Source organism: Miniopterus natalensis, chromosome 4 (genome assembly GCF_054644295.1).
Source record: "Miniopterus natalensis isolate mMinNat1 chromosome 4, mMinNat1.hap1, whole genome shotgun sequence".
Classification (NCBI taxonomy): Eukaryota; Metazoa; Chordata; class Mammalia; order Chiroptera; family Miniopteridae; genus Miniopterus; species Miniopterus natalensis.
Window position 1 is genome coordinate 21,845,752 of NC_142084.1, and position 13,904 is coordinate 21,859,655.

General features: G+C 39.4%; 1 protein-coding gene across 1 annotated transcript in view; it reads left to right on the top strand.

Annotated features, from left to right (window-relative positions):
- The window catches only part of FSTL4 (follistatin like 4), a 349,807-nt gene that overhangs the window by 21,721 nt on the left and 314,182 nt on the right, over nucleotides 1–13,904 (top strand). Inside the window, exon 2 of the mRNA XM_016197562.2 lies at nucleotides 11,419–11,452. Coding sequence (XP_016053048.2) covers nucleotides 11,419–11,452 — 34 coding nt within the window. The remainder of the gene's footprint in view (nucleotides 1–11,418; nucleotides 11,453–13,904) is intronic.

Genomic DNA, 13,904 nt, shown 5'->3' on the forward strand with positions numbered 1-13,904 from the left:
TGTTTTTTGGTAGCTGAGAATCTGTAATAGATTTTTGGATTATGAAAAATATTACTCAGCACTCACATTATATTGATTCAAAAATAAAGATTATGCAGTTCAACTGCACAGTAAAATACAGCTTTATGGAATGGTAATTTTTTACTTAGGTTCTTCTACATTATAGCGGAAGATAATGGATTTGGGAAGGGCACAATGAGGGATAAAGCTGTTGGATTGTATTGGTTAAATGACATTTAAAATGATTTGGCTGTCAAATTCGTGGAAAGGTTATGAACAGTGAATGAAAAATCTAAAATTAATTCCCTACTTCAAGAAAGTGTGATTTATACCATAATAAAATTAGATTTTTAGTTAAAGAAATTTAGTCATTAAGTAATGCCCATGCGCTAACTCTCATTTATAACCATCTTGTTTGAAGCTTCTGCAGCAAATAATTTTTTCCTTGGGCAACGCACCCAGGGCCTTGGTGTCATTTATGTCAATGAATTTTGTTCTCTTCAGCTCTGCTACAGCTTTTTTGGGGGTTGATTTTCAAGTACTGGAAAGACAGATTTGTATTTAGCCTCAGTAATTGACGGAGCCATTGAACTCATCTGCCTCCCCCTAATGATCTTAGCATCTCTCTCCCTTAGCTATCCTCATTAATGACAGCAGTGATTGCTGCCAGCCCCCGCGAAGATGGCTGTATGCCAACTACCGTGCCCAGCATGGTACAGGCGTATTGTTATTTTACTTAGTCATCACAACTGTTCTGTGAGGAAGGTACCATCACGGCCCAGTTTTACAGATGAACAAACCAAGGGTGGCGGGGTTACAGCTGGCAGGAATGAGCCAGGATCCAGCCCAAACTTCTGATGTGTACTATTGGGTACTTTGTCCTATCTTATTTTTAAATCTTTGATGGAAGCATATCTAATATATAAGAAAGGACACACGTCTTAAGTGTATAGCTCACTGAACTTTTACAAAGTGAACACACCCATGTAGCCATCACCAAGGTCATAATTTAGAACATTCCCAGGACCCCAGAAACCACCTCTGTGTCCCCTCTGTCATTATCCTCCCCAAAGTGACCACTGATCTATCACCAGAGACTGCTGTTGCTAGTTTCTGAAATTTATAAAAGCAAAACCCTATAAATTGTACTCTTTTGTGTCTGCCTTCTTTCTCTCAACATTATGTCTGTGAGATTTGCTGAAGCTATTGCAGGGTCTGTTCTTCTGCATTGCTGTGAAGTTGTTCACTGTATGGACATGCGAATCTTTATTTTATTGTTGGTGACACTTGGGTTGTTCCCTGTTCTTGACTACATATCAGGCTGCGCTCAGCACGCATGTTTTGGGGGTCACGTGAATGTCCTCTTGGTGGACGTTTACTTCACAGAGGAATGGTTGGGTCAGGAAGGCAGAAATCACACTTTTTATTTTGATGGGATTTAAGATAGGGAATTGGTTAAGCAGATATTAAAGAGTTAAAAAGACAAAAAGGAACCACTGAGATAACTAAAAGCAATAACTGCAGGAAGCAGCCCTTGTCTCCAGGCAAGGAGCCCTTGTAAAACTGAGGCTCAGTCCAATGAGGAGAGTCCTGCTGGTGCTGGCTCCTCTAAGAGTATGAAAATTACAGTTGCTCATATCCTTGGAAACATTGGGTATTATCAGGTTTTTAAATGTTATCTTCTCTGTGGTGTGTAGCAGTATTCCATTGTAGTTTTAACTTGTGAATATGCAATTCGAGTCTTTTGGTATTTGTATTTGTCTTATTTATTTGTCAAACTATCTCTCCCATTCTGAATGAGTGCTTTGTATATTGCAAATATGTGCCCTTTATGGCTTGACTTTTTAGTCTTAATTGTATCTTTTAATGAACAGAACTCTTCATTTTAATAAAGTCCAGTGTGTCATTCTGTTCTTCATGGTGCTGCCTTTCACATCCCATTTAAGAAACGCTCATGAAGATGTTCTCTTGTGATATCTTCTAGAAACATTATCGTTTTACCTTTTACAATTTGATCTACAGTTCATCCAGAAAAGATCTGTACATATGTTGTAAGGTGGGAGGTGTTTTTCTGTATGCGTATCCAGTTGATCCAGCACCATCTGCTGGAAGAGCCATCCTTTCCCCATTGTGTTGCATCGAAACCTTTGTCTTAAACTCAGAAGCTGGATATGTGTGGTTTCCTGCCTGATTTTTAATTCTGTATATGTTTTCTCTTTTTATCCTTGATCAGCCTTCTTAGGAAGCTATCAAGTTTATTATCTCTTGAAAGAACCAACTTTTGGCTTTAAAATTTTGTGGTGTAATTTTTTTCCTTATATTTCATTGATTTCTGTTCCTATCATATTTCTTTCCTTCTACTTTTTATAGGCTTAAATTGTCCATTCTCTAGCTTTTAGAGATAAATGCTTAGGTCATCAATTTCTAGCCTATATTTTTTCTAATAGACATTTAAGGCTATAATTACCCTGTAAATACTGCTTTAGCCACATCCCACAATTTCTTAAATGCTATAATTCAGTCATCATTCAGTTCAAAATATCTTCTCATTTTCTTTAGGAAATTATGCAATATACTTCTAGATTCATGGGTCAGATATTTGGAATTTTTTTCTATAGTCTGTTATTGATTTCTAATTTAATTTCACTACAGTCAGAAAACTGTGTGTGTTCTCTATATGATTTTAATAATTTGAAATTTGTTGAAATATTCTGATGACTCAGCATAAGCAATCTTTATAAATGTTGAATGGATACTTGAAATGATGTGTAGTATGCAGTTTTTGGGCACAATGTTTGATATACATTAACTAGGTCAAGTTTGTTCATGAGAGTCAAATCTTCTATAGCCTTACTGTTTTTTTCTCTACTTATTCTGTGAGTTAGTTACAGAGGTTTCTTAAATTCTCCAACTATTATTGTGAATATGTCAGTGCGGATTTCTTTTTTTAGTTCTTTTAGTTTTGACTTTATATATGTTTAGTCTATGCTGTTATATGTGTACAAGTTTAGATTTGTTATATATTCCTGATAAAATGTCCTTTTTATTTTATGAACCATCCTCTTTCTCACTGATAGTAATTCTTGTTTTAGAGTCTACTTTGTCTACACCAACTTTCTTTTAATTGGCATTAATATGGTTTATCCTTTATAACTTTTTAACATTCAGCTTTTTTATATCTTTTTATTTACAGTATGTCTCTTGTAGGTAGCATATAATTGAATTTTGTTTTATCTATTGTGTCAATCTTTGTATTTTAGCTGTATTATTTAGTCCACTTTTATTTAATGGGCATAAATTGAAGAGATTATTCTCTCTGTTCTTTGTTCCTTTTTTCCTGCTCCCTCTTTTTTGATCAGTTTTTTGTTATCTCACTCCTTTGACCTCATAGCACTAATTGTATTATTTTTTTGGAGAGTAATAGGACATTTTCATATTTCAATTTCAATTTGACTTCTAGACCTTTTGTGATCATATTGACACTTATTTCAGTTTTCCAAATATTATTACCTTAGAAGGCATTATTGATGTTGTGTTAAACAGCCAAAATTACATTTATGTATTTTTAACCTTCCTGATGTTCTTTGTTCCTTCTTGCATAACTATGCATTCATCTGAAAAATTTCCTTTTGTTCAGAGTGTTTCTTTTTATTGCTCCGATTATTAATCTGCTGGCAAAGTATTCTCTCAGTTTTTGTTTGTTTATATATGTCTTTATTTAACTTTATGAATACCCATATTTTCACTTTTAGATTTCTAAGTTTTTTCAGAATTGTAAAGATATTCTACTGTTTTCTGGATCCATTATTTTCTTCTGAAAATTTAGCCATCAGTCTTATTGTTGCTCCCTTCTAAGTCATATATCCTTTTCACCCCCATTGCTCAACCTCTGGCCATTTTTAAGATTTCTTTTCCTCTTTGAATATTCAACTATTTTTCTTCGAGTACCTATTGATGGTTTTCTTTGCATTTATCTTGCTTGGGGCTTGTGGAGCTTCCCAAATCTCTGATTTGATGCCTTTCATCAATTTTGGAAAATTCTCAGCCAATATCTCTTCAAATATTGATTCCACCTAATTTCCTCATTTCCTTTCAGTCTGAAACTTCAATTACATGCTTGTTGATCTTTTCACCATGTGCCATAATGTCTCTCGTTATCTTCTGTAGTTTTCATTATTGATTTCTCCCTTTCAGATCTGTAGTCTGGTTATTTTCTACTGACCTAGCTTCTATTTTACTATTCCTCTCTTTAGTTATGTTTAATCTGCTGTTAAATTTATCTGTTAGGCCTTGGCCAGGTAGTTCAGTTGGTTAGAGCACCCCAATACACTAAGGTTGTGGGTTCAATCCCGTCAGGGCACATGCAAGAATCAACCAGTGAATTCATAAATAAGTGGAAAACAAACCAATTCCTCCCTCTCTCCCTCCCTCCCTCCCCTCCTCCCTTCCCCCTTTCCTCTCTCTTTCTAAAATCAATCAATATAAAATTTATCTGTTAAGTTCTTTCAGTTATTTAATTTTCAGTTCTAGAATTTCCATTTGATTCTTATTTTAATACATTCTAATTTTGTGGTGAAACTTGGCATATTTTCTCCTATTTTCCTGAACATATTCGTCATAATTATTCTGGAGCATGTGTCTGATAATTCTAAAATCTGGATAATCTGTGAGTCTGTATCTGCTGTCTATTTTATTGGATTTTAGTCATTTGATCCCATTTCCTGCAATGCCTATTAATTTTGGGTTGGATGCTGAACATTATTTATGAAAAATTGTAAAGCCTGTGGATAACTGATTGTCTTTCATGGGGGATTTACTTTTCTTTGATCTACTCAGGAATAGAAGTTCTTTGAGAGTATATAATCATAACTGAAAGCCAGCTACATTTACCAGGGTCACTTTTTTTTGGAAAGTCTAATCTTTGTCCCTATAGCATCATAATATTGTCAAAATCTATATTTAGTTCTTTAGCTTATTTGAAGCTAGTTATATTATTTAAAAAAAATTTTTTGCCTTTTTTCTCAACCTCTTGCCCTTTATGTGCAGCTCAGGCATAATCATATAACTCAAGAGGAAGCTGTTTGCAGAATATTGGGCTCATATCTTTCTGGTTCTTTTTTCCAGGGTTTTAGATCATCAAAATGTGGCTGTTTCAGTAACCTCAACCCACATACCCCCAACTCAGTGAGACTTTTTTAAGCCTTAAATCATCACTTTCTGTTTGGCTTCTACACAAAATTTCAAATGCCCCAAAGGAAAAACGTGACAGTGAATACGGGGCTCACTCAATGGACTTTCCTTTTCTCCAAGTATTGGCTCTTTAAGTTTTGGCTGCTTTTGTTGCTCTTATGCCTTCAAAAAACTTGTTGTTGAGAGTCTAAGAAACCTTTTAAACAACTTTTATAGTTCTCCTTAACAGATGGATGGGCTTAATACAAGCTATTCTTTTATAGCCTGAAGCAGAAGTTTATCTCATCTAATTTTCACACTGTCTTTATGCATTAAATAAAGATGGAATGCTGTTAGGTGCGTAAGCTTTGGCATCAGACTTTGGAATTGAAATCTCAGCTAGCCTCTGACCAGAATGGGAGACTATGGACAAGTTTTAACCTCTTGGGCCCTCTGCTTCCTCCCATTTTAATATGTACCTGAGAAATGAAGCTGAAAAAACCATTAAAAGTCAGATAATCCTACTTTTATTTAAACTATTTCAAAGCATAGTAAAAGGAAAACTTCCAAATTCATTATATGAAACTGGTATCATTTTAATTCCTAAAACTGAGAAAAATAGCACCTAAAATTATATACCACTCTCATTTATGAGTACTAGTGCAAAAACATACCTAAAATCATAGAAAACAGAATCCAGCAGCACATTTTAAAAAATACACAGTGGTATATATAGAATCGTATATACAATGGAATACTACTCAGCCATGAAAAGGTGGAATATTGCCATTTGCAGCAACATGGTTGGATCTTGAGGGTATTATGCTAAGGAAATAAGTCAGACAGAAAAGGACAAAAACCATATGATTTCACTCATATGTAGAATATAAAACAAAAAAGTAGCAAACAAACTCACAGATACGGACACCAGATTGACGGTTACAGAGGGGAAGGGAGTTTGGGGGGAGGGTGAAATGGGTAAAGGGGATCAAATGTATGGTGAGGAATTAAAACTAGACTTTTGGTGGGTGAGCACACAATAAAGTATACAGATATCCAATTATAATGTTGTATACCTGAAATTTATATAATGTTATTAACGAATGTTACCTCAATAAAAAATATGGAGAGAAACAAGATGGCGGCATAGGTAACCACGGTCCCCGCCGCCTCCTGCTACCACATCAAAATTACAACTAAAATATGGAACCACCATCACTCAGAGCCTCCTGAGATCTGGCGGAACAGAAGCCCCACAACCAGGGAGCTGAAGGAGCATCGAGACTGTAGGAGGGGCACAGACGCGGGCGGATCGGGGCTGAATCCCAGGGACCCGGCCGCGGGCCCACACCCAGTGCCGGGATTTAAGCCTGGGAGGACGTCTCCTCGAGGGAGGTTTCCCGGAGGAGTGAGGGGTCCCAGCGCCACAGCGGACCCCCAGCCCAGGGCTCCAGGGCCTAGAAGAGACGTCCCCGCAACTTTGGGCTGTGAAACCAGCGGGGACTGTCCCTGAGGGTCCCAGAGGCTGCGGGAGCCCCAGCAGCTCCTCTTAAAGGGCCGGCACATGGATTCACTCAGAAGCGCTCCCTCTGAGACCCAGCGCTGGGCAGCGGCTGGAAAGAAACCTAGGACACTTGGGGAGGAACTAACCTGTCTGAAATCCAGGCGAGAGCTGGAGGGCAGCTTTCTCCCAGGCAGAAGAGCTGGCAGAGGCCATTGCTCCTTTGGGAGCCCTCCTCCCACACAGCCGGCAGGCAGGTGCCGTATTTGAACCTCCAGCCCCGTGATTCCCGGAGGCCCCGCCCCTCCCCACCTGCAGGCTCATCCAGGCCATTTCAGTGGCTTTTCTATGCAAGTGGCCTCTTGAGCCTCATGTGTAGAACTTTCCTAAAATCTCTCAAGCATCAGCGTGCCCCATACGGCTTGATAAGTCGCCCCAGGTCTGGCACTAGCGGCAGCCTGCATTGGCTCATAGCTGGGCCTCTCCTGGACACCTCCAAGCCCAGCACAACTAGCAGCCAATGACGGTTTGCTGTGTAGTTCATGCTGGGTGGCCCTGGGCAAGGCACTGGCACAGGCTGACTTTGCACCTCCGCGGAGGCCCCAGAGACAGTGTACCTGGTGGTCAGACTCGACCACACTGGATTACAACCCTACCACATCCACTAGTGATACACTCAAGGGGTGCACTTGGTGAACACCAAAGCTCCACTGAAGTAAATCCTGCTCCATAGGGGTGTCTCCAGTACAGTAGCTTTTGGCTGCAGTTGCAGCTGGTCCTCACAGCCAATTGGCCTGAGGGTCAATTCCTCCCAAGGATGCCAACAGCAACCAAAGCTCAATTGCAACAGGAAAGTGCACACAGCCCACATAAGGGAGCACCTAGAAGGCCCAGCTCAGGTGACTGGGGAGGCTGAGCCACTGGACCCTACAGGACAGCTACTACACAAAGCCACTCTACCAATTCCAGGAGACATAGCAGCTCTACCTAATACATAGAAACAAACACCTGGAAGCAGCCAAAATGTGGAGGCAAAGAAACATGTCACAAAGGAAAGAACAGAAGAAATCTCCAGAAAAGGAACTAAGTGAAACAGAACCAAGCAAGCTACTAGATACAGAGTTCAGAATTATTGTTATAAGGATGCTCAAGGATCTTCGTAAGACTATTACGAAAACAAGCGAGACCATTGGTGACATAAAGTACCAATCAGAAATGAAGGCTACAGGAACTGAAATGAAGAATAATTTACAGGGAATCAACAGTAGAGTAGAGGACGCTGAGAATCAAATCAGCAATTTGGAACATGAGGAAACAAAAAACACCCAGCCAGAAGAGAACAAAAAGAAGAAAGAATCCAGAAATATGAAGATAGTGTAAGGAGTCTCTGGGACAATTCAAGCGGCCCAACATTCGTATTATTGGGATGCCAAAAGGAGAAGAAACAGAGCAAGAAGTTGAAAACCTATTTGAAAAAATAATGACAGAAAACTTCCCCTACCTGGGGAAAGAAAGAGACTTACAAGTCCAGGAAGCACAGAGAGTCCCAAACAAGAGGAACGCAAAGAGGCCCACAGCAAGACACATCATAATTAAAATGCCAAAGGGTAAAGACAAAGAGAGAATCTTAAAAGAAGCAAGAGGAAAGCAGTTAGTTACCTACAAGGGGGCACCCATATGACTGTCAGCTGATTTCTCAACAGAAACCTTGCAGGCCAGAAGGGAGTGGCAAGAAATATTCAAAGTGATGAAAAACATGGAACTACAACCAAGATTACTCTACCCAGCAAAGCTATCATTTAGAACTGAAGGTCAAATAAAGAGCTTCACAGATAAGAAAAAGCTAAAGGAGTTCATCACCACCAGACCAGTACTACATGAAATGTTGAAGGGCCTTCTTTAAGAAGAAGCTAATGAACAAAAGAATCTGACAAACTAAATAGATCCAGAGACACTGACACATGCAAACAGGCAATCATATTTCCGAGGGAAGAGGGAAGGGGGGTGGAGGGTGGGAAGAGATTAACCGAAGAAGTTATATGCATATAAGCATAACCCATGGGCACAGATAATATACGGGGTGAAGACCTGGGGAGAGGGTGGGAGCGAGGTGGAGGGGGTCAGTTGGGGGGAAAAATGGGACACCTGTAATTCTTTCAACAATGAAGATAAATTTATATATATATGAAAAAAGAAAATAATTTTTTAAGAAAGAAAACCTTATTCCCAAAATCCAGGAGTAATTGAATACTATGAAATCACCTAAATAAGTCATCAAATTAATAGAGGTAAGGAGAAAAAATATCATATAATCATTTCCATAAATGCAGAAAAAGTTTCAGGTAAAATTCAATACACGTTTATTGTATTTTTTTTTTCACTCAAATGTGTATTGAGCCTCTGTTCTATTGTAGTGCTGGGGGTGCAGGAGTGAAAAAGATGCTGGCACTGTCTCTACCCACATTCCAGTGGAGGGAAGGCAGCATTGAATAAGTAGGGGATGCGCCAGACTGTTTATTTTTAAAACACTTATTTTAAAACATGCATGGATTTTATTAGTATAATAAACATACCTTGGACCAAAAGCCAGCATTTTACTTAATAGGCAAATGCTAAAGGTTTTTTTCTTAAAGTTAGAAACAAGGCCAGGATGCCCACTGTCCACAATATTTAACATTAAATTGAGGGGTTTGCTAAAGCAATAACATAAGAGAAAGCAACTAGAGACATAGGAAATGGAAAGAATAAAAAATCATTGCTATTTACAGATTATATAAATGGAAACCCCAAGATAATCAATGGAAAAACTGTAACAAACAAGATATTTAGTCAAGTGGCTGGTTATAAAATTAATACATAAAAATCAATTGCCATCATATATACAAACAAAAATGAGTTAGCAGATATAATGGAAGAGAAAGTCCAGTTATGATAACAAAAAAGAAATGTTCAAAATACAGGAAAATGATAAAATACTTTTAAAGAAATAAAAGTAGACGTGAACCAATTATTTAAAATACCACGTTGTTAGATAAGAAGGTACAACATTATACCACTGCTAGCTTTCTCTAAGTTAATTTATAAATTTTATGCAGTTGCAATAAAACTTCCATAAAGTTTTTTTCTAGAGCCATAAAAGCTGATTAGTATCTGTGGAACAGGAAAAATTAATAGTTATTTTGTGGAGCAGGGAGCTGAGGAGCAGCGTGGGAGGAGCTGGGTTTGCTTTATGCGTATTGTGCTTCGTGGCTGTCATATCTCATTACACTTAGCACTGCCCATGCTTCCTCCTCTGAGCCCCACGGTGTGAGTGTCCCTTCAGGAACAGGCATTAGGGAAGCTCATTTGGTTCATTGTGCTGTGCTGATGGGCGGCTGGCCTATAACACGTATCTTCCGCTGGCCTCCACTTGGGCTTTTGACACATCACAGAGTCTAGCAGTCAGAGAGTGCAGATTGGGGAGAACTGACTTTTCAGAGCTTCCTCAGCTTTCTCCCTGATGTTGCTCCCCCTCCTGACCCCAAAAGGACGCTAGACAAGAATGCTAAGGTATGAGAGAGAATGTCATTTGCTTAAAAAGTGCTGAATGTTCTTCGTGGTCCTGACGGTGGAGAGCTGGGCCGAGTTCGGTGCTTTATCTTCTCTTCTTTGGTTGCTAGCATGGACTTTCAGTTTACTGATCTTAAGCCCCTCTCTTCCTGATGCACCCTCCATCCGTTATTCCTGTCTGAAGGCCTTCCCACTCTTCAGTACTGTTTTCAAATGTTTCTTTTAAAAACCCCTTTCCAGCTGAATGTGAATATAGTGGAATTTATCAAGGAAAAAAATCACCCTTTTATTTTTTAGCAATTTATGTTTGTTCTGTGGCCTCCGGTGCAACTGCAAATATCTTCAATGCAGGAACTCTGTGTGTTTTACCTGTGTAACTTCTAAAACACTTTGCTATTGCCCTGCACATAGCAGGAAGATGAGACTGAATTAAGAAAATGCAAGGGCTTAATTTAGTCAGTGGCATGGACTGGCTATCCACAGTGTCCCTTAGATCCTACCCTTTGGAAATGACTGAGTTGAGCATAATCAATCGCAGATCGTGCCAGTGACCTACACAAGCAATAGTGGTCTTCACCGTGGCACCACTAATTGGAACCTGCTGCTGGTGAGATAACTCTGGCCCTTGTCTGAGTTATCCCAGGCCCCACCTGCGCTCCCCTGGCCTTCGCCACACTGTAGTCTGTCCATGGGCTATGTATATATGTTCTTTGGCTAATCTCTTCACCTTCTATTTCCAGTGCCTCCCCAATGCCCTCCCTTCTGACATCTGTGAGTCTGTTCCATGTGTCCATGCCTCTGGTTCTATTTTGTTTGTCAGTTTATTTTGCTCTTTAGATTCCCCTCCCAGGCCTTTCCAGTACCTGCAGTCTGGGTGGAGGGAGGGGCATCGACCTGGAACAAGGTCTTCCACTTGGTACCAGCCCAGGTTCCACATAAGGAAGACCATGGGAGTTGGCTTGGCTTATTTACAACTGCATGAATAGCAATACTTTTCCCTAAGTCCCCCAAGCAGCAAGTTGCTTACATTTTCACATGTGAGTGTGTTGAGCGTTTAAGACCCAGCATTGCTGAATGTCATGTTTTTATGATATTGTTCACCTTTCTGTGAATAAATGGATGCTAAAAAGTGAGATGTTTGCAAGTAACTGTACACATGAATTATTCTTCAAAAACACAAAGCCTTTCTTTTCTTGCAGGAATCCAGAAACTTTGAAGTCACAAGAAGAGAAGGTAAGAAAAACGCATTCGTACCCATTTCATTCTCAGTGTTGACGTCTTGGAAGCAGTCTGTTGAAGCTGAGATGAACTTCAGACTGTGGGAAACCTGTTCTTTGAAATTTCATGTGGCCTTTTCTGGGTGCTGACTATTTGGCACTTGGCTTCTAGGGACTGCAAGAACTGAAGGCCAGGTTTGCTTGTGAAAACTATGTCTCTACCTTCAAGTATCAGAGGTGGGGTCTGGGGAACTGGCTCATTCATGATCATGTTTACAGTCTCTTGCAAGAAGCCTTTTTTTTTTTTTTTTGAGTGAAGTTTGATTTAATTAGTTAGTTTCACCCAGCAAAAACAGCATCAACAATAAAAAATGGTTTATGGTTTGAGGTATTTTAATATTGGAAAAGATGCCACTGTGAAAAATACTTTTTATTAGATTTTTACAGCTTTAGCTAAGCTGAAATAGAAATATCCAATTAATTTTCCTTTTGAAAACAATTCTGTTTTCCCTGCCAGAGTTCCTTAGCACATTTGTTTTCTGGTCTCTGAGGTAAGTATATGGGTGATAATTTCTGAAATCTTTTAGTGGAAATTTAGGTTCCCCTTACTGACCTTTGGCAATACCTAGTCTCTAATGAAAGAATGTCTGTGTGATTTATGGAATCATCGAGTCATCCCTTAATTGCAGGGATGGGAAGATGAAGTCAGAAACCAAAGTGAGTTCTTGGTCTAGAATCTGGCCTTTGATTTTATTATATTTTTATTGTTAACACTATTACAGATGTCCCTCTCTTCCCCCCACCTTTGCCCACCTCCACACAGCTGCCCTCCCCTGGCCTTTGCCACACTGTAGTCTGTCCATGGGCTACGTACATATGTTCTTTGGCTAATCTCTTCACCTTCTATTTCCAGTGCCCCCCCCAATCCCCTTCCTTCTGACATCTGTCAATCTGTTCCATGTACCTATGCCTCTAGACCTATTTCGTTCATTAGTTCATTTCGCTCATTGGATTCCACATATAAGTAAGATCATGTGATATTTGTCTTTCTCTGACTGGTTTATTTCACTTAGCATAATAATCTCCAGGTCCATCCATGCTGTCAGAAAGGGTAAGAGTTCTTTCTTTTTTACCACTGCATATTATTCTATGGTGTAAATGTACCACAGCTTTTTTTATCCACTCATATACTGATGGACACTTGGGCTGTTTCCAAATATTGGCTATTGTAAATAACACTGATATGAACATAGGGGTGCATGTATTCTTTATGGTTGGTGTTTTGGGATTCTTAGTATATATTCCTATTAGTGGGGTCACTGGGTCAAAAGGCAGCTCCATTTTTAATTTCTTGAGAACCTTCCATACTGTTTCCACACTGGCTGCACCAGTCTGCATTCCCACCAGCGGTGTGCCAGGGTTCCCTTTTCTCCACACGCTCACCAGCACGTGTTGTGTATTGACTTATTAATAATAGCCATTCTGACAGGTGTGAGGTGCTATCTCATTGTAGTTTTAATTTGCATCTCTCTGATGATTAGTGGCCTTGAGCATTTTTTCATATGTCTAGCTTTTGGTTTTAGATTTAACCAACTCCTTCTCTGTGGCAATGTCTCCAAAAAGTGGCAATCTTTAAAAAGTGAGCAAATTCAATATTGACTCCTAAATGTAAAGTATTCTTGCCTCCTGTTTAGTTCTGATTTTATGCACCACAACAAAAGACAGAATGGCCATGTTATCAAAGTGTGTTTCTAAGGCTTGGAGACCTATACTTTCCATACTATCTATAGTGGTGGACTCATCCAACTGGTCATTTGCCACTGTCCATGATCCTGGAAAGTTGGCTTCAAAGGATGTAGATAATCTCGCTCTAGGATGAATTTCTGGCTTCCATTCCCATTTGCTGTTATCTCTGGTTTTGGACTCCATGTCCTCTGAATTGCATCCACAGGTTAAAACTGCACTGTTTGGGTCTCAAAACTAAATTAGATTGGATGAAGGTGGGTGGGGCAGGGAAGTCATGTTTCTTATTGAAAGTTATGTTCCCAAATGGGAGCGATGACCATGTAAATTGGAGAGAAATAGCCACAGGAAGAGAAGGTGATGTGAACTTCGGTTTTGAATACTGTTCTGTTCATGTCAATGTTCCTGAGTGTGAGTGTTTGGAATTAATTTGCATTATGGAATCACATTGTTTTGGAATGTTCCCATTCTTGTGTTAGAAATGTTTCTAAATAGTACAACTGGGGTATGAGAGAACTATGTATATTTTTCTCGAAGATATAAGAAGGTCTAGAACACCGAGGCTTTCCGAGGATGAGCAAATGCACGGCCAGGCTGTGCTCTGCTCACCCATAACCTCCCCTCTCTCGAAGCAGCGGCTTTCACAACTGGCTGACCAGCACTTACTTTGCGCTTGTACTGGCAAATTTGTCTTGACATCACATAAACGTTTTTCTTCCTGTTGT